At 44.2% G+C, this 23,150-nt stretch overlaps 1 protein-coding gene across 1 annotated transcript in view; it reads left to right on the forward strand.

Moving 5' to 3' along the window:
- The window catches only part of STK36 (serine/threonine kinase 36), a 682,518-nt gene that overhangs the window by 72,691 nt on the left and 586,677 nt on the right, over positions 1-23,150 (forward strand). Inside the window, exons 5-6 of the mRNA XM_069651602.1 lie at positions 14,270-14,519; positions 17,869-17,962. Coding sequence (XP_069507703.1) covers positions 14,270-14,519; positions 17,869-17,962 — 344 coding nt within the window. The remainder of the gene's footprint in view (positions 1-14,269; positions 14,520-17,868; positions 17,963-23,150) is intronic.

Consider the following 23,150-nt stretch of genomic DNA (forward strand, 5'->3'; position numbering starts at 1 on the left):
TGGCCTCCGGACAGTTGGGGACAGTATGTCGCCCCCCTACTATCTGGGGTGATGCAGGGTGCCTACCAGGCGGTAAATCCTATTGGCAGCACTCCTTACGGAGAAATTAAGGCCGCAGTCCTGGATCGTCTAGGCCTAGATGAAGAAGTTTACCGGATACAGCTGAGAGAGACCAGACTTGGGGTGGGGGAAAGCCTGCACCAGTTATAATACCGTATAAAGGACTTGGTCGAGAAATGGCTGCTTCCTCCAACCCCAGCGAATCAACCCATACTCGACAAAATAATCCTGGAGCAATTTATCGAAGCCCTGCCAGGACAGATGCAGAGGTGGGTTAGACCGCACCACTGGCCCACCTTGACTGAGGCGGTAGATATCCCCTCAACATACCAGAAGGCGGGTCACCACAAGATGCAGCCAACTGCGGTAACAGCCCGGATAGCAATCCCAATATCCGATCCCCTTGCGTTTAGGGGGTGCAGAACCCTAACCACAAGATGGAGACAGGCCGACGACATCTCGAGAAAACCAGAAGACTAAAAACCAGGAGTCGAGGAGAAACATCCGTTGGCAGCACCAGGATACAAGCAACCGCAATGCTACGAGTGCAACGAATGGGGCCATATAGCCAGGATCTGCCCCAGAAGGACACCAGCCGAACTGATGGACATCGGATACCTGAGCCCTGGGTCGGAGGAGAGTATCCCGGGCCCCTATGTGGTGGACATTCGGGTGGATGGCAGACCATTGCACGCTCTACTCGACAGCGGCAGCCGGCAGACCGCCATATCACCAACCGTGAGTAACACTCCCTACTTATCTAATATAACAGTACCTATTAGATGTATTCATGGGGACGTAAACTGTTATCCAATGAAGAATGTGGTGGTAGAACTAAACGACACAACCACTCCCTTGAGGGCTGCCATCCTACCGTGTCTGCCTGCCCCGGTAGTGATAGGGACCGACCTGCCTGGTTTTGAACAGGCCTTGAATGCCCTGGAGGAAAGGAAGAAAAAACTGCACGATTCCGACGCCCCAGGGTCGGACTCTACTTCCCTGGCCCCCTTGCCAGGACGGAAAAGACTAACCCGGATGGAATGGTGTCAAGCTAGTTACATGACCAGACCCATCGACTGGAGTTTGGAGGAGAATGAAGACACCATTAGGGGGGAGACCCTAACTGACCCGACTCTACGGGTAGCACGAGAAAGGGCAACACAAGAAGGGGAACCTGATCTAACTAGGGGACCGGGGTTCCTACTACGCCGGGGTCTGCTATATCGAAGATATAAGGGCGAGGATGAGGTCGCTAAAGAGCAATTGGTGCTACCAAAGAAACATTGTGCCATAGTTGTACAACTGGCTCACAACCATCCCTGTGGCGGCCATATGGCTTCCCTCAAGACCCAGCAAAACCTATCGAAGCGGTTTTACTGGCCGGGCATTGTTAAGCAGAAACCTATGCAGTTCCCTCTGGGACCACTGCAAAAGATTTAAGACTACAGGTGTTTGGCAGTAAACCCACTTGGTAGCAGTCTGTACCACACAGATTCACTTGGTAGCTGTGGCTGAGCAGTCAGACTTCCCTCAAGAAGAGTTAGGCAGTATACAGAGTATTCACGATAGGTCAGAAGAACACAGTAGAACAAGTAAACACTGACCAGAGCTTGGTGTAAAAGAGATATAATTATTTATTTAAAACCACATCTAGTAAAACACACAGGCACTAATGTTAAGCAGTTCAAAAACACGGTCACTAAAAGATATACACTCCCTTAAAAGAATATTAGACAATTATTTAGTAAAGCCCCACTTATTTTCAGACAGCGGTGAGCGCTTAACGCAGATGGCACTCTAATAATTCGTTTTTAAAAGGGAGAGAAAAGCAGAGTATAAATTGAAACAGATCCCAACACTTTTACAAGAACACAACACGAGAGGAAGGCAAAGTAAAAGAGTTCAGTAGGCCGGATCCACTTTAAGAGGATCAGAACGACATGTGTCCAAGGTCACACAGTTGCAATGCACAAAAGTCTTGAAAAGGTTCAAAAAAGAGTTGGACCAAAGAAAGGGACCAGTTAGATGGTCAAGGCGGCCAGCCCAGTCCAGAAGGTTAAGGGATTATTATTACCTTGTAGCAATCTTTAGAAAGGGAGGCCTGGCGGACACAGTACGTTAAAGTGGTGAGAATACTCCAGCGGGGGCAGTTGTTCCTGGCAGCGGATGCAAGTCGGTGCTTCGTCCGGGGGAAGAGAGGATCTCGTCGGGGAGGAAGACAGGAGTCCGTTGCACTGCCAGGGAAGAAACCAGCCGCGGAGTTCTCAGGTAAAAGGAGCGGTCCTTTGATTCGCGGTCCAGTGGGTAAGTGGCTATCCGGTTGCCGGGGTGCTTGACACGGGCAATTCGACCACAGGACGTCCTGGGATGCGAGGAAAAGAAGGTAAACTGGTTGTGCCCACCAGTCAGGGGAAGAAGCCTCTCCAGCCGGGAGATCTTCTCTGTTGTCGGGAAGTGGTGAGTCGGTTCCGCAGGGCCCCACCGGTGGTGTCGTCGTGGTAGGTCGGCTCAGATTCTCCCTCGTCGAATTCTCGGGTCCTGTGGCGACTTCTGAAGTTCCAGTCCCCAAAGCCCTGCTTTTATGCAGCACACCCCCATTCACTCAGCCTAGCTGTCAATCAAACATGCTAAGTGGTGAGCCGGCCGGCTCACCACTTGGGCCAATCACACAAGAGTGCGACTTGAGTTACCAAGGTAACTCAGTCCAGGGTGCCTAAACCCCCTCCCACACCCCCTGTGGACCCAGATAGAATGCCACCACTTTTGGAGTCTTCTGTGGAGAAGCCCGCCAAAAAGTGGAACAAAGGGCTCGACTTGGGTTGGAGTCACAGAAGAGAACACAAACGCCATTTTAGAATCAAGTCCTGGCAAAAAATACCAACCGGCGAATTAATATTAAATAAATAAACCAGCTGTATGTTCGAGGCTATGAGAATTAAATAATGAAAGTTGGTAGCCTCGAACAATGGGAAAATCCCATAGGGATATATTTGCGGTCGAATATAAAAAGTAGTATCTCGTGCCACCAGCCAAAACTCGATCAGGGGGGACGGAGACGTGCCCCCTCGACTAACAGACTCCAGGGCAATTGAATTGCCCCAACCAGTATGTCCACAATATGATGGTTTGTACTGGTTTCTGTTCATAATCTGGGACTAGTAAAGCCAATGGTGACTTTACATGCCCTGGGAGACAGTAGTCAGTCCCAGGGTATGGTGGGGTGTCACTATGACACCCCTGTGTTACTGCACGGAGGGTGCTGTGTAACACACATAGGAAAAACACATGAGACCCTATGGAGTAAAGGACCTCATAGCCCATAAAACACATTAACAGTCAAAGGAACACCATAAATCATGTCCAAGAGTGGGAAAAAAGTCTCACTCTTGGCAGGAGAAAAAAAACTCCAGAAATCCAGTAAAGCTGCTGGGGGACTCACTAGGTTAGGAAATTCAGCCTAAAGAGAGAATTCTCCCTAACAGGCATTTATGGGGAAGTGGCGCAGTTCTGTAAAAACTGCCCTACATGCCAGATGACCAGCGGTGTCCTACCAGCAAAGGCGCCACTACAGAAAATGCCTCTCATCGCGGTTCCTTTCCAGAGGATCGGCATGGATATCGTCGATCCTTTAGAACCTGCTAGCAGGGGGTATAAATATCTGCTAGTGATCGTCAACTATGCCACCCGATACCCGGAAGCATTTCCCTTAAAAGGGACATCCGCCAGGATTCTGTGCGATCAGCTTATCCCATTTTTTGTACGGGTAGGGTTGCCTTCGGAAATAATTACAGACCCAGGTACAAATTTTATGTCCGTCCTCCTACGACAAGTATGTGAGCGACTCCAAATCAAACAGATGAGGACCTCAGTATACCATCCCCAGACAGATGGGCTGGTCGAACGATATAACTAGACCATCAAGAAAATGCTAAGAAGATTGACTGGGCCGGATGCAAAAAATTGGGATCGGGTGTTACCTCTGGTGTTGATGGTATTAAGGGACACGCCCCAATCTTCCACTGGTTTCTCCCCCTTCGAACTTCTATTTGGAAGACAACCCCGGACGATATTGGATCTGGTTAAGGAAGAATGGGAAGCCAGCGAGGAGGTATCTCTTACTAAATACACTGAGGAGCTAAAAACCCATCTGAGGGCTCTGCGTACCTTGGCCGAAGCCAACCTCAACCAGGCACAAACGACCCAAGAGAAGAACTATAATAAGGGGAGCCGAATGAGGACTTTCAACCCCGGAGACCGGGTACTGGTACTCCTACCTACCTCTGCAAACAAGTTATTGACCAGATGGCGAGGGCTGTACAAAATCACGGACGTACTCAGCCCAGTGACTTATCGGGTGCATCAACCTGATAGGACCACAACCGATAAGGTATATCACATCAACTCATTGAAGGAGTGGAATGAACCAAGTCTGAGTGCCTTTCGCAGAACCCGAGGAACCAGAATCAGAGGAAACCGTGAACACCGTTCCTGATACTCTCGAAGCCATCAATTGGGACGACGTCCTCTCCCCGAACATGAAATCAGACGTCGTGGACAAGTTATCTCCCTATGCCGATGCCTTTTCTACGTTACCCGGTCGCACCAGTATATTGGAACATGAAGGGAGATCTGTGAGACAACAGTGGGAGCAACAGGGAGGTCTGTTTAGGAGAGACCAGCAGCCCCTTTCCGTGAGGAGGCAGTTATGGTGGGACCTGAGGAGGATCCAAGAAGCCGCCGACATCTCCAAGGTGTGGTTATCTCTGTGACAGAGATCGAGCAGCTGGGGCTGCACAAGCCAGGGAGAAGGCAGCTGTCTGCATCCACACAGAAGCAACAAAGTTGCAGATGCATGCAGGATTCCAACTGGCATGCAAGCGGGGCTTGCAGTGGTCAGAGCGCCAGCTGGAGAAGCAAAAGGAAGCAGCAGGAGCTGCTGGAGCAGGACGCCCAAGACCGGTGAGTGTCAGGGAAAGCCACTCAAAACCCGGGGCGCTCCGGGTGGGCTGTGCAAGAATAACGAAACGCTGTAGGAATGAAAACTTCAAACCAAGTTGAGTTGTGCATATGAATACTGAACTGAATGAAAAGTTGAAACCACGCTAAACTATGCATGTTGAATACCGAACTGAACGAAAACCTGAAATTAAGCTTATTGAACACGCAGTTGAAATACAACTTTACGGGCAACGCCAATAGCTAATGAAAGTCAAAGGGGGACAGTGCCCACATAAAAGCTACATATGGGAAAAAGAGCAAGTGTGAAAGAGTGCAAAAAAAGGTGGGGCATGAACAAGACCACCATAAAATGAATCTTATGAATAGATGCAGTGCGACAAGGCCAAAGACTGATAGAGGTGTGTAATACGTAATGGCAGAGCCACAAGGCTAACTAGGAGAAGCCAGAAGACTATAAAACTGCACATAAAGTCAAGAGGCGAACAAGGAGGAACTAAATGCATTTTGGATCTGTACACGAGGCTAAATACAGAAGATAATAAAGATTGGGGTGTGTAGTTATACTGCGCAAACAGACTTATTGTTACAGTAATCAATAGGATTTGAGTCCCAAAACATAGTAATAAAAAATATAGATGTAGCCATCCGATGTAAGTATGGTGGTTTATTCTATGCACAGCCGACACGTGTTTCGACCAGTCGGTTGTTCTCAAGGCTGTTATTGATATAGTTGCAACAATTGATGGTAGGTGATAAATTATAACCATCAAAATCATAGGTAATGCATAAATAATGTACAATTGTGCGGGTAACGAGTATTCAGTGCAAATATGCATTATAAGTAACAACAAAAGGGTATACATACCCAAGATCAGGCAAGGACAATCATGGAGGGCGGGAGCAGTTACGGGGGAATAAGGTGTAAAACTCTTAGCACATGATCATAATTCAATTGACATTGTGTTAGTGAAATTCTCACTTTGTTAGAATCATTCTTTATCAATATTCATGTTTTCTGTTCTGATTGCATCCAATTAGATTATTCAGGGTGATAGTGAGTTGAAGAATACCTTTTATATTTGTGCATTGGTGAGACCCAATTTGAGAAAGCTAGTAACTCTCCAAATAATTCTGGGGATGAATCCTACAAAAGTTAGACATGAAACGGGAGAAAAAGTTCTAAATATACAAATGGACTCGAAATTCATTTGATTGTGCAAAACTAGTAGCTCTAGATTGATTGTCTTATTGAGAAAGGGGAATATCCTAACCCTAGCCGGTCATTCGCAAACTTCTTATGTGGATTCATTTGGTTAAATTGTTATAATGGTGCCTCATTCATTTACTATTATTATTTTTTACTATTATTCGAGACCATCATGGTTCATGGCTTTGATGCCTGAAAATATATATAGTGACCAGTTGACTATATAAGCTCCATACATTGGGATTAATGCAGAAAGAACTGGTAAGTATATTGGTATATCACAATAGTAATGGAATTTCCCTTTCTCTCACCTTTGCGTGCGTTATGATGTAGCACGTTGGCCTGCCCATGTCAAAAAATCTAATATATTAATAAGGTCCCAATACCTAGAATAGCAAGATGATGGAAGGTCAGATAACCCCAATGATATATCCAATGTGATTCAGTAAAATCCAAAGTTGAATTTACCCTACCTTCTGATCTTCATCTCAGGGATGTATCCCAACGCTACGCAACGCGTAAAGGCGTGACATCACATGCATGCGCACAAGCAAAAAATGACATCACGCGCATGCGCGAGCACTGACGCCAAGGTAAACACAACCTTGCAGTTGTGTCTATTACCATCAAAAACTAAAAAACATGATTAAGTTAATCTGTGGACAATTAAAGATACACACAGTGTAAAACTATTATGGCAGAATTAAATGTTTATAAAGGAAAAAGAAAGAAAGAATTGTTTCAAAGACGATTATGGGATTTCTAATAATCCTTTGGTGTATATTAATCAGCGAACCTTTGGAATTAGTCAATTATTAATAAAGGTATTATGAATACTGGATGTGGGGCAAAAATTGAAGTCCCGAACCAGAATGCTCATATAATAAATATGAGGTGAGGTAACTCATACTCATGTCATGAATAATTATATGGTCATGATAACTAGTTGGTTATGATAAAGCACTGGGAGGTGTCACATTTGTTGATTAGAGGTCTGGGGTAATACTTGGATGGATCTCATCAAGGCATTTATCAAGTCACACATTGCAGATAAGGAACACATATCTAAGTCATCGGAAAACATACATTTCATTGTCCGTGTTCAAACCATGTTGGACACATCGTAAATTACAGATGGTTTTAGCTTCCAGTTGTCTCAATTTGAGCTTCAAGTCTCCTCCTCTCTTCCTAATAGAGGCCTTCTTTAGGCCAATGAATCTTATATCATCAACATTGTCCATCTGATGGCATTCCTGCCAGTGAGTGGCCAATGGCAGCAAGTGATCCTGTTTCTTGAGACTACTAAGGTGTTCTCGAATTCGGATGCGTAGCTGCCTAATCGTGCTGCCTACACATACCTTTAGGCAGACCCACACAATTGCATAGACAACAAACTTGGTCCTACAGTTGATAAAGTCGGTGATCATTGCTTTAATACCAAGCTATTTAGTGAATTCTCTACAGTCCGAGTATGCATGCTTACATACAGTGCAAGTACCACATTTATGAAATCCCTTCGCTGTTTTCAACCACTCCAATCCTTTGGATTTAGAAGCAACAATATGTGAAGGGCAAAGTCCGTTTTTCAAGGTTTGTGCTCTCGTATATGCAAAGGATGGTTTATCACTGAGAAAAGGCATGATATCATTATCTAATTTCAGAAGATCCCAGTGTCTTTGTACGATATTGTATAGCTTGTGTGCATCAGTGGAATATCGTGTGATGATATCTATACATTTCCTTGGTGTTCGTACTACTTTATTGGTGTTGTCAAGTTTAACCATATTTACTCTTGGCTTATTGTCTGTTCTGATGCGTGCCTTAGCTATAACATTGTCAGAGTAGCCGCTTTCTCTGAATCTTGTGGTTATAAGTTTGCTCTCTTTTGAGAGTGATATATCAGTGCTGCAGTTGCGTCGTGCCCGATAGAATTCCCCAGCCGGGATGTTCATGACAGTCGTTTTACGATGGCAACTGTCAGCATGTAGTGTGCTGTTGACCTATGTGGGTTTATGATATTTCATGGTCTCAATTTTCCCTTGAGAAATGGCGATGGTTAGATCCAGAAAATTAATTGGTGTGCTGTCACTCTGTTTAATGCCAAATGCATTATCATTTAGATGTTTTTCAAAAGAGGCAAAATCGGCAGCAGAGCCTTTCCAGATTATCAACACATTGTCAATAAAACGTCTCCACAATACTATATTCTCAAGGTATATGTTATTGAGGATGTGTTGGTCCTCAAAATTGGATATGAAAAGGTTAGCAAGGGAGGGCGCGTATTTGGCCCCCATTGCTACGGCTTTCAGTTGAGGGTAGAATGTTTCATCAAAAAGAAAAACACTATTGTTTAAAGTGAATTTGAGAAAATCTTTAACATCTCCACATGTGTCAGAAATGAAGCAGAGCGATCTCTAAACACATAATCAATAGTACGTATAGCCAGCTCATGACTAATTGACGTGTACAGAGCTGTTACATCTATAATTGCCAGCATGTAGTCATCTTTCCACTCAATATAACTATATCAATAACAGCCTTGAGAATGACCGACTGGTCGAAACACGTGTCGGCTGTGCATAGAATAAACCACCATACTTCCATTGGATGGCTACATCTATATTTTTTTACTATGTTTTGGAACTCAAAACCTATTGTAGAGTATTGATTACTGTAACAATAAGTCTGCTTGCGCAGTATAACTACACACACACTAATCTTTATTGTCTATTACTTTTTGAGGTGCCAAGGGTAACCTCATGTGTAGTTTCCGCTGCATTTTGACATGATTTAAGGAGGTTGAGCGCACTGCACACTGTTTCTCCACTACAATTTTGGTATTCTAAATACAGAAGAACCTGTGTGGGATGAAGAGCCTATGGATTCTGGTTACGCAGCCTATGATGGGTGGACCGTGTGGTCTGAGAACTGCGCCTAGATCAGTTAACCCTGTATTGTGTAAGCCAAAGATATTGTGAAACAAACCAAGAAGGGACACTTTAAGTGAGCTGGTGACACAAACCCGAAGGAGGGTTAGGTTGACCTGGAGATAAATTGAACTTTGAAAGTATGAAACAAGCATTGGTTGCTACGTTGAAGTCTTGGGGAAAGGGAACCCTGAGACTTGATTAACTGCAAATGCCGTCTTGATGACAGGACCTCAAGACCCTTTTAGTTTGAACTGTATTTCTTTGAACTTGGGGAAGGGAACCCCGAGGATTGTGTGGAACTATTTGCACTTGAGCAAGGTAATCTTAAGACTTTTGTGGAACTTGCTTGAACTTGGTAAGGGGATCTGAAGAGGAAGCTAAGGGCTGGAAGGAGCTCAGAACTTTGTGTTGATCGCCATTACTTTTATGATTGACATCCCTACACATTGTTTAGCTTTAGTTGTGACGGCAAGTATAGGTTTAGGACACAGTCTTTTAAGTTGAACACCTTGACTCAGCTTTCCTTAGTTTCATTAAGGTAGGGAAATCCCCACCTTATTGTTGGGCAAGTTAGGCCTTCTACCATCCCGACATTTGAGTTAATAATCTATTTTGTTGTGTATTTTGAATCTTTTGTCTGTGTCTTGCTTCATGATGCCATCACATGTATTTGTATTATTTGCATTTTATTACTTGTATTGCGCACCAGACCCGTGGGTATTGGGGCGCATTGCATAAGACAGCTTGCCTGGTTACAGAAAGTACATTTGCATAGGTATATTTACATGAAACAGAAATACAATCTAGGATAGGATGATGTTGCATAGTCAGGATAAAGATAAAATGCTATATACAAATTATGGTGAACATTATTACAGATGGTAATTAGCAAAAGTACATTTACATAATGCAAGGTCTAGTCAGGATACAGCTAAGATGCTGTGTACAATTTATGGTCCTACATTTATTATGTACAGGGTAATCATACACTTATTATGTACAGGGTGAATCGGGAGGTAAAAGGGAATCATATGCCAACTTGCTGGTCTGAGTCTTTGAGCCAATTTATGAGGTTCTGCTGGAATTGTGGGTAGGATTGATCTTCTCGTAGAGAAGGGGCTAAGGAATTCCACAGTTGGGCTGCCTTAACCGGGAAGCTACGTTCCCCCCCCCCCCCCAACACTAGAGAGTTTAAATCTTGGGACCAGAAGGCAATTGGTATTCGATAGTCTGGAGGGTCTTATAGAGGTTTTTCTAATGATTCTCTCAGTCAGGTAGCAAGGTGCCGCATTGTTTAGGCATTTGTATGTTAGAGAAGCCACTTTCAACTGGATTGTATCCTGCGTGGATAGCCAGTTGTTTGCTCTCCTTGTTTCAGAGATATGATCTCTCCTGGAGATGCCTAGTGAAGCTCTAAGAGCATTGTTCTGGAGGCGCTGGATTTTCATAATAATTTCCTTATTGGCCCCAAAATAGAGAGCATTACAATAATCAAGCTTCGACAAAACAAGAGCTCTTGCCAGGGTGGTGCAGCTATTGTTGGACAGGAAAGGTTTACCTGCTCTAATTAATTTACAAGTTTATGCTGTGGCAGATGCCAGTGCATTGACCGGTTTCTTAAAGGAGAGGGTCGAGTCCAGGTAAAAACCCAAGTTTTGACCTCGCTAGCGACCGTAATGGGGATGCTGTCAACATTGAATGAAGAGTATTTAGGTCCCAATTTTTGGAGGGTGGAGGAGGTGCCCAAGATGATGATAATCGTCACGTCATCATTCAGGCATAGTCCATGGGTGGCCATCCATGCCTGGATGATGAGATAAACCCTTTTCACCAAGGCATAATCCTTGTCGTAATCACCAGTAAGCGGTAGGGGAATCTGAGTATCATCTGCATAGTTAGTGTAGGTGATACTAAGAAGGTCCAGAAGATCGAACAGGGGCTTCGTGAAGATGTTATACAGGATAGGAGGGATGCAGGAGCCCTAGAGGCACTCCGCAGGAGATGGGGATGGGCTCTGCAGCTGCGGTGGGGGAGAAGACTCTCATAGACCTGTTGTTAAGAAAGGATTCAATCCATACTATAGCTTCTTTAGAAAAGTGAGCTGCCAAGTTCAGATGCCTGCAAAGGATCCCATGATCTACCAAGTTGAACGCAGTCGATGAGTCTAGAAGCAGGAGGAGGGCTGACTTTCCTTGATCTCTGAGCTTGTCAAGTTGGGCTTTTAGGTCTATTAAAGCTGTTTCGGTCCCATGCTGGGGCCGAAAGCCTGACTGGCGAGCACCTAGCAGATGGTTAGATTCCAAGTGTTTCTGTATTTGTAGATAAGCCATTTTGTCTAAAATTTTCAGACGGAAGGGGACTGTTGTGATTGGGCGATAGTTTGTAGGGATGGCGGGGTCTAATGTCTGTTTTTTAAGTAATGAAGCACCCAAAATTCTTGTCTGATGGTGATTCCCAATCCATGTTAAAGCGGCTGTCTGTATGAATGAAAGGGAACGCAAGTCTTTGAAGTTGAAATTTTCCATCAAAGAGTGGTCATGTGTACCTAATTCTATTTCCCCTCTGAAACCTGAATCTTGTAACATCCAGAACAAATACTTTGTAGTTGTAGAAGTTGCTGAAGTCAAGATAAGTGCAAGCTAGTAGACAGATCCTTTCCAACGTAAAACCACCCCTATTAAGACCTAAACACAACTGTTTTGAAGTTGTTGAAGCGGTTATAAATCCAGTGTCCTCTGATACTAGGGTGACAAGGTTACCCAAGGTTGGAAAAGTGGCAATACAGCTTGGGGGTCACTTCTGGAAACAAGATGTGTATATAAAGCTGGGGAAGGGAGCTGGGTGCTTGTTAAAAAGAAAACTATTCAACAATCTGTAAAGCTGAGACTGTTTAAGCTGAGAGAGAGAAGCAGTCTAGAAGCTAAGGCAGATTCTAGTCTAGTGGTAGCTGGAAGACAGATAGAAGAGGCAAAGAAGCTACCCCTTTAAATGGCATGGGAAGGAAGAGTGCCTTGCCTGCCTGTGGAGGACAAAGAGTCTGGTCTTTAAGTTACCTAACGTCTTTAAAGTACCACGTAGCAGCAGAATGAACAGAAGTGGTATTTTTGTTTTGAACCTTGGCAAATCTATCTTGAAAGGAGGTTATCCAGGATTACCATTGGTGCTGTTTTCTTTTGGAAATTGGAAAGGGAACTTTACAACGAACAGAGAAAAATCTGTTACCAGTAATTATTGTTTGGGTGAATATTTAGTTTTTTTAACTTTTCAAAAACTGGTTCAAGACTTTACTTTTCTTTGTGAGAGATTGACTTTGGACATTCCTGGGATAGAGATCTACCCTGGACACGTGGAACGTATCAAAGTCACTGGTTATTTGGTAATCATTTATCTATATTGTTTATGATTTGTTTTGAATGTATTATTGTTTAGTGTGAGGGCCAATTTTGCGTATGCAACAGGATTTTCTCTTAGAACCTAGACCGGTAGGGAACCCCCTGGTAGAGTAGGCTTAGTTAGGTTTTCTTTGCCTTTTCTTTACTTAAAACACTGAGAAAACTATAAGCTGTTGTCCACCTCGCATTACTGGCCCCTCACAGAAGTAAGATGAGGGGAGGGGATGCCAAACAAAAGGGCAAAGCATTTTCTGAGGTGAGAAAAAATGGAGAAATAATGCGTTTAGTAACTTGAAGCGAGATTAAGGAAAGGGCACAACAAATGATACAGATGGAGTCAACAAGTATGGGTAGTTTTAAAAATGTGAGGAAAGGGGAAGAGAAGAGTCTAAAGTAACACCATGGTTGAGCGTAGTTGGTGAGAAAGAGGGCAGGGCAGGCACGGTTAGATGGGAGGTTGGGAGGAGGACAGGAAATAAAGGGTTCTCGGTGGGATTGAGATGAAAGAAAGGAGAATGCATCCAAATTTGACAGAGATAGGTAGATCGTAATATGAAGGGGATCAGACCAGGAGGAGAAAGAAACTTATTTGAGTCATATGCCTAGACGTAACTAGAGATTAAATGAAGTGCTCAGGGCAGAAAGCAGAATAGTATAGAATGAATACCCCTTCAACCCAAGTACAGGACCCTGAGGAAAACTATAGCACAGATGAGATATTACCAGCCGAGTACACAGAATACGTGCGTTCAGAACAGTAAGAGTGGAACCAGTGAAGAACCGAACCAGAAAGTTAGAGTAAAAAGAAGAGTTGCGTGATCCACAGTATCAAAAGCTGCAGATAACTCTTAAGAGGATGAGTATGGAGAAAAGTTTATCATGCTGAACAGAAGGAAGTTAGAAACTTGAAGAAAATAGGTTTCAGTCGACTGAGGGGGACAGAAACCATAATGTTAAGGTGGTAAAATAGAGTGCTGATTCAGATAGGAGAAAATCTGACAATCTGTTAAAGTAGTTTAGAAAGAAAACAAAGAGAAATAGGTCAGAAGTATCCAGAGAATGAAAGATCAAGAGAATGTGTTTTCAATATCTGCATGATCACTGCATGCTTAAAGGAGGATAGAAAGGAGGACATAGAGAGAGAGATATTGGAGAGCTATGTTAGATAGGGGATACGATGAGGAAAGAAAGAGGTTGAAAGAATAGGATATATAATAGGGTGAGCACAAGTTTTAAAAAATAAGTGGTATTCAGTGTGAAGGGACTAAGAACATAGAGAACTGAGGAAAGAGCAGGAACAGGGAGAGGTGAGCTGGGAAAGAAGTAGTTTGGGTTAAGAAGATTTTAGTATATATTGCTAGGAAATCTTAAAAAAATATATTTGGTATTGCTGTGAGTGTGATCTGTACTTTTTATTGTTCCACTCCCCTTCTAAGAGTGAAGCCATATTGTTCAGTTGTGTTTACCACTGTGAGAGTTTGGACTAGCGTGATGGAAACCCTGCATGCGCACTCAACAGAGAACCTCAGAAAAAACGTATGACATCAGAGACAAAAATTGTTTACTAACTTTTACATTTTGCATCAGTATCACCAACAAGTAAGCAATGCAAAGTTTAAAAGCACAACTTCCTTTCAAATCTGTTTTGGGATGTTGGTCTTTACGCCTTGTGGACACAATATACACTGGCCCCTATGTGACTAATGCCATTTGACCCACAGGTTCGCCCGCTCAATGAGCATCCACACTTTGGTCCTGACATCCATCAAGGGCACGCCACTGTACATGTCTCCTGAGCTGGTGGAGGAGAAACCATATGACCACACATCAGATCTTTGGTCAATGGGCTGCATTCTGTATGAGCTTTCTGTGGGAACGCCACCGTTTTACACCAACAGCATATTCCAGCTGGTCAGCCTGATCATCAAGGACCCCATAAAGTGGCCAAAGACTATGAGCGCACCCTTCAAGGTACTAAGAAGTGTAAAAAAGGGACTGGTGTGGGGTAGTCCGGTAGGGCGAGCTTGAAAGAGGGGCTTGTGGGAGATGGAGGAATAAAGCAAAACAGAGTGTAAAAAAAAATGCTACCAAAGGTGAAGGGAAAATGGAAGAAACAGAGTAGGAGGGGAAGAAGGAAGACTGAAGGGGGGTGTGAACGGAACAGAACGGACCAATGGAAGCTACTAGATAAACAAATGAGGTTGCTGTCAGTGGGGTTGAAGTCTGTGCATTAGCTATATCACATATAATTAAAATATGTTTAATGCTTACATCTAAGTGATGTGCATATATTACAAAAGCAGAAAACAACACAAAATAATCACATAAGGTGCAAAGAGCATTAAGTCACATTCTTAAACATTTGAGGAAGACAGAAAATAGCTTTTAAGATGGAACAGAACAAAGTCCTTGAGGGAGGAGAATGAAGAGATAAAGAAAGGGTATTCCCAAAGTTGACAGAGTTAAAGAACGGAAATAACACTGGGTAGGAGGAGGACTGGGAACGGTTAAACGAAAGATTATGAGCGCAAAGAAAAGGCTGGCGTGCAATGGTGCACATGCGAGAGAAGATATGTAGTAGCCAGACCTTGAATACATTTAAAAATAATACAGAGAAAATCAAACTGAAGACGGGCAGAAAAAGAAAGCCAACCAAGAGAGCCTAAGCAATACAAAATAGAAGGGATAGTAAGCAGGAAACAACACAAATAGCCAAGTAAACTATTAAGTTCAGAGCGGAAAGAATACGCTGGTAGACTGCAGAGAAGAGCAATAATTGAGCTGAGAAAAGATGAAATTAAGGATTGAGTAGCCTCAAAAGTTAAAAAAAGGACATATCTTGTGGATGGTATAAAGTTGATCTTGCAGTGGAGATCTGAATACTCAGAAAATAACACCATACAGTGCCATATACAGAATTATAAACTACAAGGTGTACTCTGAATACAAAAGTAAGAGTGATGGAGTGATTAAATAAAATAACCCGGCTTGGGGGAAGAGGGGATAAGTCAGAGGGAAGTAGGTAGGTGAGATGGGAGGAGAGGGTTTGGCAACATCAGTCACAGGCAGAGGTTAGCTAAACATTCATGTTGGCTTTCGTGCTGAATGACTTACCACTGCTGGCTGTTTATAAATGGTTTCCTTTGTGTGTGTCATCATCAAAGTGAAGATCTCATATAGTGCTGGGTGGAGGTTATTTTGTGGAAGGTTATTTCACAGAGCCGGACCTTAAACTAACTTGGGCTTTTCACCAGTTTTTGTGTTTGTTGCAGTTTCTTCATGGAGGAAGATCTGAGCTATCTAGTTGGTGCTTACATTTCTAACTTCTTGTTGAGGTATTTCGGTCCCGTTTTCTAGTCCGCTTTTTGAGTGAAGCCAATTACTTATAGTATTTATTGTTGTTCCACTGGGAGCCATATATAGTTTGGTAAGGCGAGGGCAGTGTGGTCCCAAGGTATGAGTCTTGATCAACAATGCACCCCTTTTTAGTGATGAGCTGGAGTTATCCAGATATGCCCAAGTACATAAGGTTACAGTGATATAGTTTGGACTGTGCGTAGGTCTGAATGAGTGGAGTTTGTGCTTGTTTTACTGTGGAGTTGCATTGAGCTTTTTTTTGCCTTTGTTTATTTGAGAATTGGCATTGGTGTAGGAGTCCAATATCGCACCTAGTTCTTTTACTTTGGTCTGCGGTAGAGACACTGTGCCTAGGTGAATGGGCCACTGAAATGGAAGAGTGATTAGGTTAAGGTTGCCAAAGAGCAGTAACTCCTTTTTATCCCTATTTAAGCAGAAGGCATTGGCAGTTAATGATTTGTGTATGGAAGAAAGGCAATCGGAAATGGGATAGTTGTCTGGTATCTTAGCCTCTAGCTGGAATAGAATTTGAATGTCACCTGCATACATTGAGATGGTATGGGTGAATGCTGAGATTTTATCAGCCACTGTGCGGATGTATGCGCTTAAGAGCTCAGGTTGATCGAGCAGAACCTTGAGGCAAGCCACATGTAAGGAATTCAGGGTAGTCCTGCAATTGGCCTCATTTTACAGTAGATGCCTGATCTTTTAAATAAGATCTAACCAAATTTGAGTTTCCTTGTACGCCTATGGTGTTTTGAATGTGCTAGACAAGAATGGTGCAGTTTACACTGTTATATGCTGATGACATGTCTAATAGGACGAAGCGCAAAGCTTGTTAATATCTGCTGCATTAATGATTTCAACTCTCGTATACATAAGCTGGACTGTCATGATATTTTGGGGTGATTCAGAGAAATCTTGTATGGGTCTAATGAGCAGTTTCTCCAGGATTCTTCCCACACAGTTTGGAAATGGGCCTGTAGTTATTGAGGGTAACAGTGTCCACATTATCTTTCAATTGCTGACTTCAGATTGGTGAAGGCACACAATCTTGCTTAGAGAGACCTTGCAAAGTTTAATTGTGGCTGCAACAAGTGGGCACTAGTGCTCTTTGATGAAGGATGTGGATCATGGTGATGTCTCCGTAGTGGGTGCCTTGATATTTTGCATTGCCTTGGTTGTCTTCTCTAGAGAGAGAAGGGCAAGAAAGTATTCAGCCGACTATTGGGGAAGTCTGTTTATGCCATAGTAATGGGGTGTGGATCATCCAGTGGCTCATTAGTTTAATTGAGATTTTCCTTTGTGAGAAAAAAAGGTTACTCAAGCGGTTCAGTAGCTCTTGTGAAGATGTCATCTTGGGAGATTTGACTGCAGTTAGTCAAATCTTTATTTGTGTTGAACAACTCCACAGTTTGTTTAAGATGCATTTTATATGCAGTTGGAATGCAGAAGTAAAGATTTCAACACTCATCTAATCGTAGCTTCAAGAGTAGCCCTTAGAAGGTATTTTGCAGCTTATGTTGTCCTCATTAATGTTGGATGTTCTCTTTTTGTGTTCTATGGGTCTGCCCATCTTTTCAATAGGACCAGATCCAGATTGTACCATTTTGTTCAGTTTTTTTCCAGGGTTTTTGGTTTCTTCAATTTGACAGTAGCCAAAACATGAAAGGAAAACATTATTTACAATTCCTGTAATAGGAGGGCTATGTTGTCTTTGTTCTTGATTGCCATGAGGAGACAGGCCCTCAAAAGAACTTTTGAAATGTGATAAAGACATGTTTGCCTTTCCTTTTTACTCTTTTACCATCCTACAGCTCCCGTCCACATTCTGCTATTCCTCCACCTTCTCTCATCTCAGAGTTCTCTTAGCTTGTCTACCTTTCCCTCCATCTTTACCTCCTGCTCTTCTCTCCATCAAGCAACTTCCTTGTTTTAAAAAGTAATTTCTATTTCTTCCTAGAGCTTTCTTCAGGGGTTACTGACCAAGGACCCTCGGCAGAGACTGTCCTGGCCTACACTTCTCTATCACCCGTTCATTGCAGGCAGAGTGATCGGTGAGAGGCTTCTTCAAAATCTCCTGTGTCTCTGTTGTCCAAAAAATGTTAAATCTCGTCCTCAAACATTTTTAATTACACCTCCTGTCACTGCTCAGAACCTTCTGTGATCAGCCCCCCTTATTGTGAAAACATTGTGACATTGCGCTGTTATGTTGCCTATCTTGCAGCAGTGCCTTGCTTGTAACAATCCACTACTGCGGAAGGTGTTTGTGTGCTGTGAGAAACTTGAAGTGGTTTCCCTGACTAGTCCCTGGTGATCTGTCATCCAGGTGGCCAGGACACGGCCATCGCTATTGGATCCAGTTCCTAGGGGTGAATCAGTGAGAGAGGATCACCTGAATGGGGGGTGCTGAGAGAGTGGAAGTGGGGCACCGACGGGTGAGACGAGGTATCACCCTTCTTATAACGCCTTTTCCCCATCCTACCCCGTCGGATACTCTAACACTGTACCCCGTCCCCTTTTCCGACACTAACACTTTTGCACACAACGAAAGACGGACAAACACCAGAGCCGTCTACCTGACATGTTCCACCAGAATGGTCAGGCAATGGACCAGAATCACACACACCTGACGGCCCTTTCCCTTCCCCACAGGGATAAAAGATGGAGCACGAGAGCACAATACGAGCAATGCAGACAGCACAATAAGAGAGCTAACTCAGCATGGCAGTTCAAGAGGAGGAGAAGACGGTGCAAACCTAAGGGTGACGAGGAGGGAGGCGACTTTGCCCTTTCCGAGCCAGGCCTATGAAACCTCTGCAGAAGGAATTGTAAGACCGCGGAATTGTAGTCAGCATGTGTTGCAGCAGATGTCAACGGTGCACAGGGTCCTCCTCTGCTGACAACCAAGCTTGGGAGAGACGCTTGGCCCCATGGTACCGGCCTTGACTCCAGAGACGAGAAAGCCAAGCGGTTCATCACAGCCGGTGAGTCAAGGGGAGAGCCGATAAGAAACTGAACTGTGTTGAACGAAAGTAGCAAGCGGCTGATTTAAAGAAAGTATAAAAAAACTGTTGATACTCATGGGGAAAGCCAACATAGACGAGTCGAGCACCACGTGGGTGTTCATTCTGGTAACTCTGGGCGATTACCCTGTTGTTGAACTACCGTAACCAGAAGGCCTTGGTAGAAAGTCGAGAAGAGGGTCAAAGTGGTCATACAGGGCTGTAGTAAAATCCTCTGTACAGTCGATGGTTTTTGACAGACAGACGATTGTGAAGCTAAGGGAAGCTAGTCCCGCATCGTGAAGTTGGCAAGAGTGAACCTGACGAGGGATGTCGATAAAAGGGGGCGAAGTCTGAAGTTCCAATGAATAGTGTGTTGACAAGAGTGAACCCGGCATGGGGATGTCCACAGTGAACTGTTCAAACAATAAGATTTGTGAATCAAATAGATGTCACAAAGAAGATTGTCTTGAAAGCCATAGTGAACCTGGCGGAGGAACACTAACAATCGGGAAGGGTCTGAGCCCGAAAAAGGGGGATCCAGGGGTGAAAAGGCATCACCCAATGTACAAGCAGAAAGGAACTTTTGTTTATTATTATGTTGAAGACATGAGGTCCTCGGAGACGAGAGACTTTTTATAGAAAGGAGACTTAACCACCGAAGGCCCTGATAAGCTGAAAGCGCAATTGTTAGCTCGTGCTGGGAAAGCTTGAGCATGTGCTGTGCTCAAGGGTCCTACCTTGTCCTGTGCTCAAAACGTGGGGAAGGGAGACCCGACTACCGCATCCTGACTTATGTGTGAACACTTCTTTCTTGCCTGTGAATCCTATCCCACACTCTTTGTATTTAGCGTAAGGATTGGTGATAGGTTTATCTTAGTATAAGCCCTTTTATTTGACAAGACTCCACCAGCCCTGCCTTTTTATTATGTGATGATCGTAGCTTGCTCCCATTTTAGGTGAAGTTTAGATTAGGCGTTTTTCCAACCCGCATATACAGTTTAATAAACACACTTGAACTGTGGTCACTTGTGTCGGTCTTTACTGTTGCCACCATGAGTTCCTTACAGTGCTAATGGTTAGAGGGGACTATTGCAGTGGGTGATTATTCTTGACTGGTTGTGCTCCAACATGGACTTCAAAATCTTGGAGCTACCACAGTGCGTGCCTGGGACTCTTTCCATCTGGCTTTCACCAAGGCACTAGCTTATTAAGATTTACTACCATGCTTCGACTCTGAGCTACAACAAAGCAGATGTGACCTTGTTTTGCAAGATGTCTGTAGAATTGCACCTTCAAGTAAATTACAATCTAAAAGCAAAAATGTGTGTGCTCTGAGTATTCTTCATCATGGGATCTTTGTTCATGTTTGTAAACTTTTACGAGGACCACCTTTCGATGGAGACTTTACTTTTTATTTTTTACAAAATCCTGCAATAAAAGCACATTGATGCTGCTTTTATACTGAGATAGCGTGGTCCTTGCCCACGGGGATAAATGAGGAGCTCTGTGGTGAGTCATGGGAGCCCCACCCACCCATCCCGACATGTGCATGTAGTGGGCTGCTATAGACTGGTTTGGTCCCTTTGCGCCTCCCAAAGGGTGGATGAGGAACGATGCTGTAGGGCTGCTATTCCACCACAGATGCAGAATTACTGGTCTGAAGACAACATTGGGAGCTGCCTCGGAAAAAGACTACATCTCTCGAAAGGCTGTGCTGGGAATGCATATGCTCCAAGGCAAGAACCTCACAGACACCGACTTAGACTGGTTCCTGAAGGGGAACAAGTCAGGGGAACAAGTCAGGAGAGCATTTTGTGTGCTGCGTCACAATGCAGACAGTGCAGATGGCGAAACAACACAGAACCATGTACTTGGAAGAAATTAATACAAAGATGGTGCAGCACGCCCGACACCTTTTATTGACTCTCAGACCCGCATTAGTAAAGGAGAAAAGCAGTGTGGCGCGCGCATCACCGGAGTGCTTCAGAGAGTGCAGTTAGGCAGTTGAGCGGGCTGCGGGTGAGTTTATTTTAACATTGTAATTATTTAGTTAAACACATTACTGTTTCGTCTGAGGCAATTATAAACTAGTGATCTAATTGTTAATTGTTCCGAGCATTCAACTTACTTATTCCTACATGGTATTACTTGGTCTAGGATATCTTATGCATACACATTGAAATCAGCCATTCCTGGAGCGGCCCGGAGAAATGAAATTACAGAAACATCAGGACAAATGCCGGAGCCATGTGTGAAAGATGGGCTTTCTCGGCAAAGACCACAGCTTGCGCAAGGTTTGCAAACTAAGTCTTTAACATCTGATATTAAGGGCTATTGGGTTAATCTAAAAAAGCAGGTGTAGTGGACGCTGACCATAATTTGGAGGTGCCAACATATGTTGCACAGTCAAAGAGCATGTTTCCCCTGAACCACTACCTGCTGATAGATTTTACAGAGATAACCGATTCAGCTATGGTGGCTGAGCTTACGCTCAGGAGGGCTCTTTAGAATTTTCATCTCCTCCCTTCGGTGCAGGTGACCCTCATATTCCACCTATAGACAATTTACTGTGGCAGCTCATGGGTCTTATTGTACATGTCCGGGTTCACGAGGTGGGGGGGGCATGATCTATTCTGTCCTCCCCAGGTTTGGCTAGTGGAGACATCATGATGGCAAAGGATCATGTTCAGAAATCAATCAAAAACATGAATTTATACCCAAATAAAGAGGAAATGGGTTTGCTTCATCAATTGGAGTGATTAGAGCAGATAACAGCTGAATTAATGTTAGTCCAGGATACACAACCGCCTTTAGTTATCTCACCTCTTCCTTTAAACGTTTCTTAATCGCCAATATTATACCCAGATCTCTTAATACATCAAGCTCTTCGGTCTCTTTTGCGAATCCTACCACGCAAAGACCCCTAAAACCGAAAACCCTCCCATGTTAGAGGTCACCTTATCGGCTATGAATACTGCTCTGTTGACCTTGGCGAAATTGTTCGAAACCCTAGATAGGAACATTGCAGAGCAATCCGGCTTACTATCCACGGTAACTACAAAACTATCTAGTATGCAATTGCTTTTTCTCCAACGGAGTATTACCCTCAGTGAGGGTAATATTATTGTAAATCTGGTCACTCCAATCCGGGAATCGCTCCTGGTGGTGATTGACCCAGATTGGAGATGTCTTCACCTGGAAGGGAAAACTGCGAAATTGTCCCAATTGGGGAAAAAGAGGAAAAATGAAGGATCACTGTCAATATCACCCTTATTTGGATCTCGGAAATGTCTCTGAACCTTGAACACCCCTCTCCACACCCCCCCCCCCCCCCCAAAAAAAATGCCAATAAATAAAGGAGATGGAAAAACCCATGTCCCAGTGTAAAAATAAAAAATCTAAGGTAGTTACGATTTCTGTAGATACTCCACCCCTCGCTTCTCACCAACAACTAGAAGAAAAAGATAAACTCAAACACGCAACACACAAATGCACAACCGGGAGGAGAGCGCTCCCTGCGGCCTGACCAGGAGAGTGCCGTGAAAACAACTGTGGTAAGGAGAGGGGGCGGGAGCAGGGAGGCGAGCCCCCAAAAACATGCTGCAGCCCCACAGCAGGCTCCGCTCGCCCAAGGGGGTGCAGGAACAGAGAAGCAGACTCTGAGGAAAAGGGAGGAAGCAGTGAGGCAGCAGCCCCAAGCTCCTACACTGCCAGGACATCCCTCAGAATGCAGCTGCCCACCACATCAAAGCAGGCAGCCTCCTAAAAGCACAGCCGACAATAGCACCCCTGCCCCTCACAGGAAGGCACCGGAGTGGACACTGTTCAGGAGAGCCCGCCAGGAGGAGCGGAGTGTGGAAAAGACATACAGTTTAAAGGAAAAAACAGCAGGAAGAGCAAAGAAGTGGGACAGAATTAAAATAGCAAAGAGGAGGGGGTGCGAAAAGCAGCAAATAAGTGCTTCCACAAATCACATTGCCTACTCTTCCCCAAAAGTGTGCAGGAACACCACCCCAGGGGCTCAGGAGGCCTAGGGTGCCAACCAGACTGGGGGTAAACAACGCAGCAAACCACCAAGCGCAGGATACACCACAACTAGCACATGTAAGAGTCATAATGCAGCACCATACAATGTTGCCCAGAGCAGATGCAGAGAGCTCCCACCAACCCCCAACCCCAGTTGCCAGGCAGCAACGGCAAGGAAGCCCCCGACCAGCAGGGATTAAGGAAAAGGAAG

The sequence above is a fragment of the Ambystoma mexicanum genome, chromosome 3p, assembly GCF_040938575.1.
Source record: "Ambystoma mexicanum isolate Mex_15411 chromosome 3p, UKY_AmexF1_1, whole genome shotgun sequence".
Classification (NCBI taxonomy): Eukaryota; Metazoa; Chordata; class Amphibia; order Caudata; family Ambystomatidae; genus Ambystoma; species Ambystoma mexicanum.